Genomic DNA, 14,889 nt, shown 5'->3' on the forward strand with positions numbered 1-14,889 from the left:
TGGAGACTATATGCAGGGGGTACTGATACAGAGTCAATGTGGAGGCTATATACAGGGGGTACCGGTACAGAGTCAATGTGGAGGCTATATACAGGGGGTACAGAGTCAATGTGGAGGCTATATACAGGGGGTACCGGTACAGAGTCAATGTGGAGGCTATATACAGGGGGGTACCGGTACAGAGTCAATGTGGAGGCTATATACAGGGGGTACTGGTACAGAGTCAATGTGGAGGCTACATACAGGGGGTACCGGTACAGAGTCAATGTGGAGGCTATATACAGGGGGTACTGGTACAGAGTCAATGTGGAGGCTATATACAGGGGGTACCGATACAGAGTCAATGTGGAGGCTATATACAGGGGGTACCGGTACAGAGTCAATGTGGAGGCTATATACAGGGGGTACAGAGTCAATGTGGAGGCTATATACAGGGGGTACCGGTACAGAGTCAATGTGGAGGCTACATACAGGGGGTACCGGTACAGAGTCAATGTGGAGACTATATACAGGGGGTACCAGTACAGAGTCAATGTGGAGGCTATATACAGGGGGGTACAGAGTCAATGTGGAGGCTATATACAGGGGGGTACAGAGTCAATGTGGAGGCTATATACAGGGGGTACCGGTACAGAGTCAATGTGGAGGCTATATACAGGGGGTACTGGTACAGAGTCAATGTGGAGGCTATATACAGGGGGTACCGGTACAGAGTCAATGTGGAGGCTATATACAGGGGGTACCGGTACAGAGTCAGTGTGGAGGCTATATACAGGGGGTACCGATACAGAGTCAATGTGGAGGCTATATACAGGGGGTACCGGTACAGAGTCAATGTGGAGGCTATATACAGGGAATTACGGTACAGAGTCAATGTGGAGGCTATATACAGGGGGGTACCGATACAGAGTCAATGTGGAGGCTATATACAGGGGTATTACGGTACAGAGTCAATGTGGAGGCTATATACAGGGGGTACCGGTACAGAGTCAATGTGGAGGCTATATACAGGGGGTACCGGTACAGAGTCAATGTGGAGGCTATATACAGGGGGTACCGGTACAGAGTCAATGTGGAGGCTATATACAGGGGGTACCGATACAGAGTCAATGTGGAGGCTATATACAGGGTATTACGGTACAGAGTTAATGTGGAGGCTATATACAGGGGGTACCGATACAGAGTCAATGTGGAGGCTATATACAGGGGATACCGGTACAGAGTCAATGTGGAGGCTATATACAGGGATACCGGTACAGAGTCAATGTGGAGGCTATATACAGGGTGTTACGTTACAGAGTCAATGTGGAGGCTATATACAGGGGGTACCGGTACAGAGTCAATGTGGAGGCTATATACAGGGGGTACCGGTACAGAGTCATTGTGGAGACTATATACAGGGGGTACCGGTACAGAGTCAATGTGGAGGCTATATACAGGGGGTACCGGTACAGAGTCAATGTGGAGGCTATATACAGGGGGTACCGGTACAGAGTCAATGTGGAGGCTATATACAGGGGGTACCGGTACAGAGTCAATGTGGAGGCTATATACAGGGGGTACCGGTACAGAGTCAATGTGGAGGCTATATACAGGGGGTACCGGTACAGAGTCAATGTGGAGGCTATATACAGGGGGTACCGGTACAGAGTCAATGTGGAGGCTATATACAGGGGGTACCGGTACAGAGTCAATGTGGAGGCTATATACAGGGGGTACCGGTACAGAGTCAATGTGGAGGCTATATACAGGGGGTACCGGTACAGAGTCAATGTGGAGGCTATATACAGGGGATACCGGTACAGAGTCATTGTGGAGACTATATACAGGGGGTACCGGTACAGAGTCAATGTGGAGGCTATATACAGGGGGTACCGGTACAGAGTCATTGTGGAGACTATATACAGGGGGTACCGGTACAGAGTCAATGTGGAGACTATATACAGGGGGTACCGGTACAGAGTCAATGTGGAGGCTATATACAGGGGGTACCGGTACAGAGTCAATGTGGAGGCTATATACAGGGGGTACCGGTACAGAGTCAATGTGGAGGCTATATACAGGGGGTACCGGTACAGAGTCAATGTGGAGGCTATATACAGGGGGGTACCGGTACAGAGTCAATGTGGAGGCTATATACAGGGGGTACCGGTACAGAGTCAATGTGGAGGCTATATACAGGGGGTACCGATACAGAGTCAATGTGGAGGCTATATACAGGGGGTACCGGTACAGAGTCAATGTGGAGGCTATATACAGGGGGTACCGGTAGAGAGTCAATGTGGAGGCTATATACAGGGGGTACCGATACAGAGTCAATGTGGAGGCTACATACAGGGGGTACCGGTACAGAGTCAATGTGGAGACTATATGCAGGGGGTACCGGTACAGAGTCAATGTGGAGGCTATATACAGGGGGTACCGGTACAGAGTCAATGTGGAGGCTATATGCAGGGGGGTACTGATACAGAGTCAATGTGGAGGCTATATACAGGGGGTACCGGTACAGAGTCAATGTGGAGGCTATATACAGGGGGTACAGAGTCAATGTGGAGGCTATATACAGGGGGTACCGGTACAGAGTCAATGTGGAGGCTATATACAGGGGGGTACCCGGTACAGAGTCAATGTGGAGGCTATATACAGGGGGTACCGGTACAGAGTCAATGTGGAGGCTACATACAGGGGGTACCGGTACAGAGTCAATGTGGAGGCTATATACAGGGGGTACTGGTACAGAGTCAATGTGGAGGCTATATACAGGGGGTACCGATACAGAGTCAATGTGGAGGCTATATACAGGGGGTACCGGTACAGAGTCAATGTGGAGGCTATATACAGGGGGGTACAGAGTCAATGTGGAGGCTATATACAGGGGGTACCGGTACAGAGTCAATGTGGAGGCTACATACAGGGGGTACCGGTACAGAGTCAATGTGGAGACTATATACAGGGGGTACCAGTACAGAGTCAATGTGGAGGCTATATACAGGGGGGGTACAGAGTCAATGTGGAGGCTATATACAGGGGGGGTACAGAGTCAATGTGGAGGCTATATACAGGGGGTACCGGTACAGAGTCAATGTGGAGGCTATATACAGGGGGTACTGGTACAGAGTCAATGTGGAGACTATATACAGGGGGGTACCGGTACAGAGTCAATGTGGAGGCTATATACAGGGGGTACCGGTACAGAGTCAGTGTGGAGGCTATATACAGGGGGTACCGATACAGAGTCAATGTGGAGGCTATATACAGGGGGTACCGGTACAGAGTCAATGTGGAGGCTATATACAGGGAATTACGGTACAGAGTTAATGTGGAGGCTATATACAGGGGGTACCGATACAGAGTCAATCTGGAGGCTATATACAGGGTGTTACGGTACAGAGTCAATGTGGAGGCTATATACAGGGGGTACCGGTACAGAGTCAATGTGGAGGCTATATACAGGGGGTACCGGTACAGAGTCAATGTGGAGGCTATATACAGGGGGTACCGGTACAGAGTCAATGTGGAGGCTATATACAGGGGGTACCGTACAGAGTCAATGTGGAGGCTATATACAGGGTATTACGGTACAGAGTCAATGTGGAGGCTATATACAGGGGGTACCGATACAGAGTCAATGTGGAGGCTATATACAGGGGGTACCGGTACAGAGTCAATGTGGAGGCTATATACAGGGGGTACCGATACAGAGTCAATGTGGAGGCTATATACAGGGGGTACCGGTACAGAGTCAATGTGGAGGCTATATACAGGGTATTACGGTACAGAGTCAATGTGGAGGCTATATACAGGGGGTACCGATACAGAGTCAATGTGGAGGCTATATACAGGGTATTACGGTACAGAGTTAATGTGGAGGCTATATACAGGGGGTACCGGTACAGAGTCAATGTGGAGGCTATATACAGGGGGGTACCGGTACAGAGTCAATGTGGAGGCTATATACAGGGGGTACCGGTACAGAGTCAATGTGGAGGCTATATACAGGGGGGTACAGGTACAGAGTCAATGTGGAGGCTATATACAGGGGGTACCGGTACAGAGTCAATGTGGAGGCTATAAACAGGGGGTAACGGTACAGAGACAGTGTGGAGGCTATATACAGGGGGGTACCGGTACAGAGTCAATGTGGAGGCTATATACAGGGGGTACCGGTACAGAGTCAATGTGGAGGCTATATACAGGGGGTACCGGTACAGAGTCAATGTGGAGGCTATATACAGGGGGTACCGGTACAGAGTCAATGTGGAGGCTATATACAGGGGGTACCGGTACAGAGTCAGTGTGGAGGCTATATACAGGGGGGTACCGGTACAGAGTCAATGTGGAGGCTATATACAGGGGGTACCGGTACAGAGTCAATGTGGAGGCTATATACAGGGTGTTACGGTACAGAGTCAATGTGGAGGCTATATACAGGGGGTACCGATACAGAGTCAATGTGGAGGCTATATACAGGGGGTACCGCTACAGAGTCAGTGTGGAGGCTATATACAGGGGGGTACCGCTACAGAGTCAATGTGGAGGCTATATACAGGGGGTACCGATACAGAGTCAATGTGGAGGCTATATACAGGGGGTACCGGGACAGAGTCAATGTGGAGGCTATATACAGGGGGTACCGGTACAGAGTCAATGTGGAGGCTATATACAGGGGGTACCGGTACAGAGTCAGTGTGGAGGCTATATACAGGGGGTACCGGTAAAGAGTCAATGTGGAGGCTATATACAGGGGGTACCGGTACAGAGTCAATGTGGAGGCTATATACAGGGGGTACCGATACAGAGTCAATGTGGAGGCTATATACAGGGTATTACGGTTCAGAGTCAATGTGGAGGCTATATACAGGGGGTACTGGTACTGAGTCAATGTGGAGGTTATATACAGGGGGTACCGGTACAGAGTCAATGTGGAGGCTAAATACAGGGTATTACGGTACAGAGTCAATGTGGAGGCTATATACAGGGGGTACCGGTACTGAGTCAATGTGGAGGCTATATACAGGGTATTACGGTACAGAGTCAATGTGGAGGCTATATACAGGGGGTACCGATACAGAGTCAATGTGGAGGCTATATACAGGGTATTACGGTACAGAGTCAATGTGGAGGCTATATACAGGGGGTACCGATACAGAGTCAATGTGGAGGCTATATACAGGGTATTACGGTACAGAGTCAATGTGGAGGCTATATACAGGGGGGTACCGGTACAGAGTCAATGTGGAGGCTATATACAGGGGGTACCGGTACAGAGTCAATGTGGAGGCTATATACAGGGGGTACCGGTACAGAGTCAATGTGGAGGCTATATACAGGGGGTACCGGTACAGAGTCAATGTGGAGGCTATATACAGGGGGTACCGGTACAGAGTCAGTGTGGAGGCTATATACAGGGGGTACCGGTACAGAGTCAATGTGGAGGCTATATACAGGGGGTACCGGTACAGAGTCAATGTGGAGGCTATATACAGGGGGTACCGGTACAGAGTCAATGTGGAGGCTATATACAGGGGGTACCGGTACAGAGTCAATGTGGAGGCTATATACAGGGGGTACCGGTACAGAGTCAATGTGGAGGAAATATACAGGGGGTACCGGTACAGAGTCAATGTGGAGGCTATATACAGGGGGTACCGGTACAGAGTCAGTGTGGAGGCTATATACAGGGGGTACCGATACAGAGTCAATGTGGAGGCTATATACAGGGGGTACCGGTACAGAGTCAATGTGGAGGCTATATACAGGGTGTTACGGTACAGAGTCAATGTGGAGGCTATATACAGGGGGTACCGATACAGAGTCAATGTGGAGGCTATATACAGGGGGTACCGCTACAGAGTCAGTGTGGAGGCTATATACAGGGGGGTACCGCTACAGAGTCAATGTGGAGGCTATATACAGGGGGTACCGATACAGAGTCAATGTGGAGGCTATATACAGGGGGTACCGGTACAGAGTCAATGTGGAGGCTATATACAGGGGGTACCGGTACAGAGTCAATGTGGAGGCTATATACAGGGGGTACCAGTACAGAGTCAATGTGGAGGCTATATACAGGGGGTACAGAGTCAATGTGGAGGCTATATACAGGGGGGTACAGAGTCAATGTGGAGGCTATATACAGGGGGTACCGGTACAGAGTCAATGTGGAGGCTATATACAGGGGGTACTGGTACAGAGTCAATGTGGAGACTATATACAGGGGGTACCGGTACAGAGTCAATGTGGAGGCTATATACAGGGGGTACCGGTACAGAGTCAGTGTGGAGGCTATATACAGGGGGTACCGATACAGAGTCAATGTGGAGGCTATATACAGGGGGTACCGGTACAGAGTCAGTGTGGAGGCTATATACAGGGGGTACCGGTACAGAGTCAATGTGGAGGCTATATACAGGGGGTACCGGTACAGAGTCAATGTGGAGGCTATATACAGGGGGTACCGATACAGAGTCAATGTGGAGGCTATATACAGGGTATTACGGTACAGAGTCAATGTGGAGGCTATATACAGGGGGTACTGGTACTGAGTCAATGTGGAGGTTATATACAGGGGGTACCGGTACAGAGTCAATGTGGAGGCTATATACAGGGGGTACTGGTACAGAGTCAATGTGCTGGGGCACCGGTGTCGAGGTAATTGAGGTAATATGTACATGTAGGTAGAGTTATTAAAGTGTCTATGCATAGATAATAACAGAGTAGCAGAGTGGGGGGTAGGGATGGGTATCGTTAATATTTGAACGTATTACTACTCTAACCGATACTGCTTATTGATCCGGTACTTTAACGCTATTCTTATCGGTTCTTATCAGTTATTTTTTACGAAAAAAAACCCGAAACATTTTAAGAACAGAATTAAGCTTTATTTTCTGAAATGTAAAATAAATAAAATATATATTTTTTTTACAGAAACAGCAATGTTTTGAACAAATCACTAATGCTGTGATGATGGAACAAATAGAACAAATAGACTCTGATGTTGTGATGATGGAAATGTAAAACAAATGAAATAGACCATATTTTCCTGCAGAAGATAAGACCGTGGTATAGAGCAACACGGTTGGGGAATGCAGGTAGGCTGCAGAAGATAAGACCGTGGTATAGAGCAACACGGGTGGGGAAATGCAGGTAGGCTGCAGAAGATAAGACAGTGGTATAAAGCAACAAAGGTAGCTTGTTGCAATGTTTGTGAGGAGTGGCAGAGTAGCTCTCTTCTCCCACCACCACATCACAGAATCTTCAGCCGTGGGGATGGGAGGCAGGCCTTTGTAGAGCTCGACCTCTAGGTCAACACACTCGCTGAGGGACGAGGTGTCCTCCTCAACCTCAACTCCCTGTCCTCCTCTGAGAACAGCTTCTCCAAGGCAATCCTTGTTTTGTATAGTGGAGGGACTCTCTTCCATACCCCCCTTCTCCTTCAAAACGACTCCTCCTGTTACTGGTGCTCTGTGTCTGTCTGCTCCGGCTCCTATGACAGCCCTGGTGTTGCTCCTGTCACATTGACCTCAACAGTTGCCTTCCTCAGCCTGTCCCAGGTGGCGTCACTCACCAGCCTCCCTTTAAATCTGGAGTCCATTGCTGTGGCCTCGTTTTTAAAATTTTTACTTTTATTTAACGAGGCAAGTCAGTTAAGAACAAATTCATATTTACAATGACGGCCTAGGAACAGTGGGTTAACTGCCTTGTTCAGAGGCAGAACGACAGATGTTTTACATTGTCAGCTCGGGGATTCGATCTTGCAACCTTTCGGTTACTATTCCAACGCTCTAACCACTAGGCTACGCTGCCGCTCATGCAGGAAGGCTTGAATATCCTCATCCTGATAGCGCTCGGAGAGGTTCTCCCACACCTTCTCTTTGATAGTTGCCACAAACGTTGTATCTTCATGCTTCACAGTGAAGTGCTCTTTCAGTTTTTGGAGGATGGGTATGATCTGTCCACAGATGGCATTCTTTTCACATGACACACACACCGTGTGGATGTATAGAGGATTCTCATGAGCTGGACAAACTCTTCAGCCTTATGTAGGTCCTCTTCCTTCAGACGGTCCAGGTTGTCCTTGGTCGTTGCTTTTCACAGTCGTGGGTCCAAGGCTGCTGCTTGGATCGCTGGATACTCCTCCATGAATCTCTCTGTCGTTAGATAGAGCGAGTTCCATCTGGTCTTGACATCAAGGATGAGGGAGTGTTGCGGAAGACCTGAAACAACATATATTTCATTACCGTATTCACACTTGAATATTGAATGAAATTGTTAAATGTGGGAATTTCTAAATAATACTTTAATAGATTGAACTGGCTTCTTACCAAGGAGCTGCTGCTTTTCCTTCAAGACTGTTTTGGACATCGAGGATCTCTTTAACCATACGACCACTGCTCTGATTCAATGGAAGTCATTTGGTAGATTTTCTGCGCTGACAGATTCAGTGTGTGCTCAAAGCATCCTATTTTTAGGATGTGTAGCCTCTTCATGGCAACATCCATACAGCCAGCATTATCAACAGTCACAGCTACAATCTTGTTTGACTCGATCTCAAACTCTTCCAGAATATCTGAGGTCTCCTCCGCTTCGCCAGTATGTGATTTGTTCACTGCCCTGGTGTGGAGTACCATCTGTTTTACACTGCCCTGGTGTAGAGGACCATCTGTTTTACACTGCCCTGGTGTAGAGGACCATCTGTTTTACACTGTCCTGGTGTAGAGGACCATCTGTTTTACACTGCCCTGGTGTGGAAGACCTAATGTTTTACACTGTCCTGGCTTGTGTAGTGCACTGTAACAGTGAGATAGTATCAAATCAAATCAAATGTATTTATATAGCCCTTCTTACATCAGCTGATATCTCAAAGTGCTGTACAGAAACCCAGCCTAAAACCCCAAACAGCAAGCAATGCAGGTGTAGAAGCACGGTGGCTAGGAAAAACTCCCTAGAAAGGCCAGAACCTAGGAAGAAACCTAGAGAGGAACGAGGCTATGAGGGGTGGCCAGTCCTTTTCTGGCTGTGCCGGGTGGAGATTATAACAGCACATGGCCAAGAAGTTCAAATGTTCATAAATTACCAGCATGGTCAAATAATAATAATCATAGTAGTTGTCGAGGGTGCAACAAGTCAGTAACACAAGAGTAAGTGTCAGTTGGTTTTTTCATAGCCGATCTTTGAGAGCATCTCTACCGCTCCTGCTGTCTCTAGAGAGTTGAAAACAGCAGGTCTGGGACAGGTAGCACGTCCGGTGAACAGGTCAGGGTTCCAGCAGGTCTGGGACAGCAGGTCTGGGACAGGTAGCACGTCCGGTGAACAGGTCAGGGTTCCATAGCCGCAGGCAGAACAGTTGGAACTGGAGCAGCATCACGGCCAGGTGGATTGTGGACAGCAAGGAGTCATCAAGCCAGGTAGTCCTGAGGCATGGTCCTAGGGCTCAGGTCCTCCGAGAGAGAGAAAGAAAGAAAGAGAGAAAGAGAGAATTAGAGAGAGCATATTTAAATTCACACAGGACACCGGAAAAGACAAGAGAAATACTCCAGATGTGACAGACTGACCCTAGCCCCCCGACACATAAACTACTGCAGCATAAATACTGGAGGCTGAGACAGGAGGGGTCAGGAGACACTGTGGCTCCATCCGATGATAGTAGTCCTGATAGAGGCTGGTCCACCCGTCTGATGTGATGGCCAGCTTTGCCACGTCCTTCAGCTCAGTGATCACATTGGCCTTTTCTACACCACACCAGGTAGGAATGAATGTGTCACTGAGGTAACTCCTGGAAGGAGCGGCATATTTGGGGTTGAGTGTTTGCTTATCTCCCTACAGTAAAAAAAAGCAAAAAGATGTTTTGAATTATCATTATTGAATGTTTGTGTTGTTGTGTTGTTGTATTGTGGAGTGATGAGACTAACATACAACCCTTTTGGACTACTATATCCTAAACATGAATACAACTCAATATATACTGACAGACTGTTACCTAAAGCCCTTGGACTCCACTGTTGCAAAGGGGTTGTAGGCCTTTCACTATGAACCTGATCACGACTAGGTGGCACTCATTCACCCGCTCCTCAGTCATCCTCCCACTAGCTGCCAGCGTGAAGGGGCTTTGAGCTCGTCTTTGGCTTGGACCAGCTGTATTAGAGGGAGGAGTGGGTTGGTTCATTGTGTTAACAAAAAAAGTTGCAAAATCTTTAAATGGGTGACTGAATTTATGAACTCGCCCATAGCTAAACAATCAGCTGGTTAATGGTTCCTTCTGATCATGAACCCATGTTTGAGTAATCTAGTTAGCTCTGTGTGTGAGCTCTAGGCTGCTAGCAAACATACCTAACGTAGGTCGGGCAAACGAGAGATCAACTATAAGCTAGGCAGTCGAAAACTGTGCATTTCTCTGCCTGCACTTTCCATAGATGTTTGGACAGATTGCTCGTGTTTCCGCCCTTAAAAATCAAAAGTCTTGTTGCGCAGCATTTTCAGCATCGACTCTGGTGAAGTGGAACAATGCAAATAGTCTGGGTAGCCATTTGATTACCTGTTCAGGAGTCTTATGGCTTGGCGGTAGAAGCTGTTTAGAAGCCTCTTGGACCTAGACTTGGCGATCCGGTACCGCTTGCCATGCGGTAGTAGAGAGAACAGTCTATGACTAGGGTGGCTGGAGTCTTTGACGATTTTTATGGCCTTCCTCTGACACCGCCTGGTATAGAGGTCCTGGATGGCAGGCAGCTTAGCCCCAGTGATGTACTGGGCCGTATGCACTACCCTCTGTAGTGTCTTGCGGTCGATTAGTTGTCATATCAGGCAGTGATGCAACCAGTCAGGATGCTCTCGATGGTGCAGCTATAGAAACTTTTGAGGATCTGAGGACCCATGCCAAATCTTTTCAGTCTCCTAAGGGGGAATAGGTTTAGTCGTGCCCTCTTCACGACTGTCTTGGTGTGCTTGGACCATGTTAGTTTATTGGTGATGTGGACGTCAAGGAACTTGAAGCGCTCAACCTGCTTCACTGCAGCCCCGTCGATGAGAATGGGTGCGGGCTCGGTCCTCCTTTTCCTGTAGTCCACAATTATCTCCATTGTCTTGATCACGTTAGCTCATCTGGTAGGCTCGTGTCACTGGGCAGCTCTCGGCTGTGCTTCCCTTTGTAGTCTGTAAAAGTTTGCAAGCCCTGCCACATCCGACGAGCGTTGGATGTTTCAGGACTGTTTTACTCTGCTCTGGTATACTCACCTGTTCCTGACCCCTGCTGGTATACGGACCTGTTCCTGACCCCTGCTGGTATACTGACCTGTTCCTGACCCCTGCTGGTATACTGACCTGTTCCTGACCCCTGCTGGTATACTGACCTGTTCCTGACCCCTGCTGGTATACTGACCTGTTCCTGACCCCTGCTGGTATACTGACCTGTTCCTGACCCCTGCTGGTATATTGTGTTGTTCCTGACCCCTGCTGGTATACTGACCTGTTCCTGACCCCTGCTGGTATACTGACCTGTTCCTGACCCCTGCTGGTATACTGACCTGTTCCTGACCCCTGCTGGTATATTGTGTTGTTCCTGACCCCTGCTGGTATACTGACCTGTTCCTGACCCCTGCTGGTATACTGACCTGTTCCTGACCCCTGCTGGTATACTGACCTGTTCCTGACCCCTGCTGGTATACTGCAATCTAAAAGATGACATATCATAAAGTAGTCCTACCTCTAACCCCTAACCTCTAACCCCTGACATCTCGCCCCTGACCTTTAACTCCTAACCTCTAATCTCTAGCCATAACCCTTGAACTCTGACCTCTAGCCATAACACCTGATCTCTGACCTCTAGCCATAACCCCTGATCTCTGACCTCTAGCCATAACCCCTTGAACTCTGACCTCTAGCCATAACCCCTGATCTCTGACCTCTAGCCATAACACCTGATCTCTGACCTCTAGCCATAACCCCTGAACTCTGACCTCTAGCCATAACCCCTGAACTCTGACCTCTAGCCATAACCCCTGATCTCTGACCTTTAGCCATAACCCCTGAACTCTGACCTCTAACCCCTGAACTCTGACCACTGCTGTTTCTATTTTCCCCAGGGCTCCCCCTCTTTGTGTCTGCGGGGAGGGCCAGAGACTGTCTACAGGCAGGTGACACCTGCTCCAGTGATGACGGGTGCAGCCCTCGTTTGCGGACGCTGAGACAGTGTGTGGCGGGGGACGGCAGTGTGAAGCTGGGCCCCGGGGCCAGGAACCAGTGTGAGAACGCGGTCACGGCCCTGCTGTCCTCGCCGCTCCACGGCTGCCAGTGTAAACGAGGCATGAAGAGAGAGAAGAACTGCCTCAGCATCTATTGGAGCTTGCACCAGTCTGTCCTGCATGGTGAGACGTTAACACATAGCCCTAATCTATAGCACCAGTCTGTATAGCACCTAGCCCTAATCTATAGTACCAGTCTATATAACACCTAGCCCTAATCTATAGCACCAGTCTATATAACACCTAGCCCTAATCTATAGTACCAGTCTGTATAGCACCTAGCCCTAATCTATAGTACCAGTCTGTATAACACCTAGCCCTAATCTATAGCACCAGTCTGTATAACACCTAGCCCTAATCTATAGCACCAGTCTGTGTAACACCTAGCCCCAATCTATAGTACCAGTCCGTATAACACCTAGCCCTAATCTATAGTACCAGTCTGTATAATACCTAGCCCTAATCTATAGCACCAGTCTATATAACACCTAGCCCTAATCTATAGTACCAGTCCGTATAACACCTAGCCCTAATCTATAGTACCAGTCTGTATAACACCTAGCCCTAATCTATAGCACCAGTCTGTATAACACCTAGCCCTAATCTATAGTACCAGTCTGTCCTGCATGGTGAGATTATAACACCTAGCCCTAATCTATAGTACCAGTCTATATAACACCTAGCCCTAATCTATAGTACCAGTCTGTATAGCACCTAGCCCTAATCTATAGTACCAGTCTGTATAACACCTAGCCCTAATCTATAGCACCAGTCTGTATAGCACCTAGCCCTAATCTATAGTACCAGTCTATATAACACCTAGCCCTAATCTATACCACCAGTCTATATAACACCTAGCCCTAATCTATAGCACCAGTCTGTGTAACACCTAGCCCCAATCTATAGTACCAGTCTGTATAACACCTAGCCCTAATCTATAGTACCAGTCTGTGTAACACCTAGCCCCAATCTATAGTACCAGTCCGTATAACACCTAGCCCTAATCTATAGTACCAGTCTGTATAACACCTAGCCCTAATCTATAGCACCAGTCTGTATAACACCTAGCCCTAATCTATAGTACCAGTCTGTCCTGCATGGTGAGATTATAACACCTAGCCCTAATCTATAGTACCAGTCTATATAACACCTAGCCCTAATCTATAGTACCAGTCTGTATAGCACCTAGCCCTAATCTATAGTACCAGTCTGTATAACACCTAGCCCTAATCTATAGCACCAGTCTGTATAGCACCTAGCCCTAATCTATAGTACCAGTCTATATAACACCTAGCCCTAATCTATACCACCAGTCTATATAACACCTAGCCCTAATCTATAGCACCAGTCTGTGTAACACCTAGCCCCAATCTATAGTACCAGTCTGTATAACACCTAGCCCTAATCTATAGTACCAGTCTGTGTAACACCTAGCCCCAATCTATAGTACCAGTCTGTATAACACCTAGCCCTAATCTATAGCACCAGTCTGTATAGCACCTAGCCCTAATCTATAGTACCAGTCTATATAACACCTAGCCCTAATCTATAGCACCAGTCTATATAACACCTAGCCCTAATCTATAGCACCAGTCTGTGTAACACCTAGCCCCAATCTATAGTACCAGTCTGTATAACACCTAGCCCTAATCTATAGTACCAGTCTGTGTAACACCTAGCCCCAATCTATAGTACCAGTCTGTATAACACCTAGCCCTAATCAATAGTATCAGTCTGTCCTGCATGGTGAGATTATAACACCTAGCCATAATCTATAGTACCAGTCTCTCCTGCATGGTGAGATTATAACACCTAGCCCTAATCTATAGCACCAGTCTGTCCTGAGTGGTGAGATTTTAACACCTAGCCCTAATCTATAGTACCAGTCTATATAACACCTAGCCCTAATCTATAGTACCAGTCTATATAACACCTAGCCCTAATCTATAGTACCAGTCTATATAACACCTAGCCCTAATCTATAGTACCAGTCTATATAACACCTAGCCCTAATCTATAGTACCAGTCTGTATAGCACCTAGCCCTAATCTATAGTACCAGTCTGTCCTGCATGGTGAGATTATAACACCTAGCCCTAATCTATAGCACCAGTCTGTATAACACCTAGCCCTAATCTATAGCACCAGTCTATATAACACCTAGCCCTAATCTATAGTACCAGTCTGTATAGCACCTAGCCCTAATCTATATCACCAGTCTGTATAACACCTAGCCCTAATCTGTAGCACCAGTCTATATAACACCTAGCCCTAATCTATACTACCAGTCTGTATAGCATTTAGCCCTAATCTATAGTACCAGTCTATATAACACCTAGCCCTAATCTATAGTACCAGTCTGTCCTACATGGTGAGATTATAACACCTAGCCCAAATCTATAGTACCAGTCTGTCCTACATGGTGAGATTATAACACCTAGCCCTAATCTATAGCACCAGTCTGTCCTTCATGGTGAGATTATAACACCTAGCCCTGAAACCGCACCTCTTTAAGGAATACCTAGGATAGGATAAGTAATCCTTCTAACCCCCCCCCTAAAGATCTAGATGCACTATTGTAAAGTGGTTGTTCCACTGGATATCATAAGGTGAATCGACCAATTTGTAAGTCGCTCTGGATAAGAGCGTCTGCT

At 47.7% G+C, this 14,889-nt stretch overlaps 1 protein-coding gene across 1 annotated transcript in view; it reads left to right on the plus strand.

Annotated features, from left to right (window-relative positions):
* Positions 1 to 14,889, plus strand: part of gfra4a (GDNF family receptor alpha 4a) — a 126,284-nt gene that overhangs the window by 55,500 nt on the left and 55,895 nt on the right. Inside the window, exon 2 of the mRNA XM_045694477.1 lies at positions 12,078 to 12,359. Within this exon, the coding sequence (XP_045550433.1) occupies positions 12,078 to 12,359 (282 nt within the window). The remainder of the gene's footprint in view (positions 1 to 12,077; positions 12,360 to 14,889) is intronic.

This window comes from Salmo salar, chromosome ssa01 (genome assembly GCF_905237065.1).
Source record: "Salmo salar chromosome ssa01, Ssal_v3.1, whole genome shotgun sequence".
Taxonomy (NCBI): domain Eukaryota; kingdom Metazoa; phylum Chordata; class Actinopteri; order Salmoniformes; family Salmonidae; genus Salmo; species Salmo salar.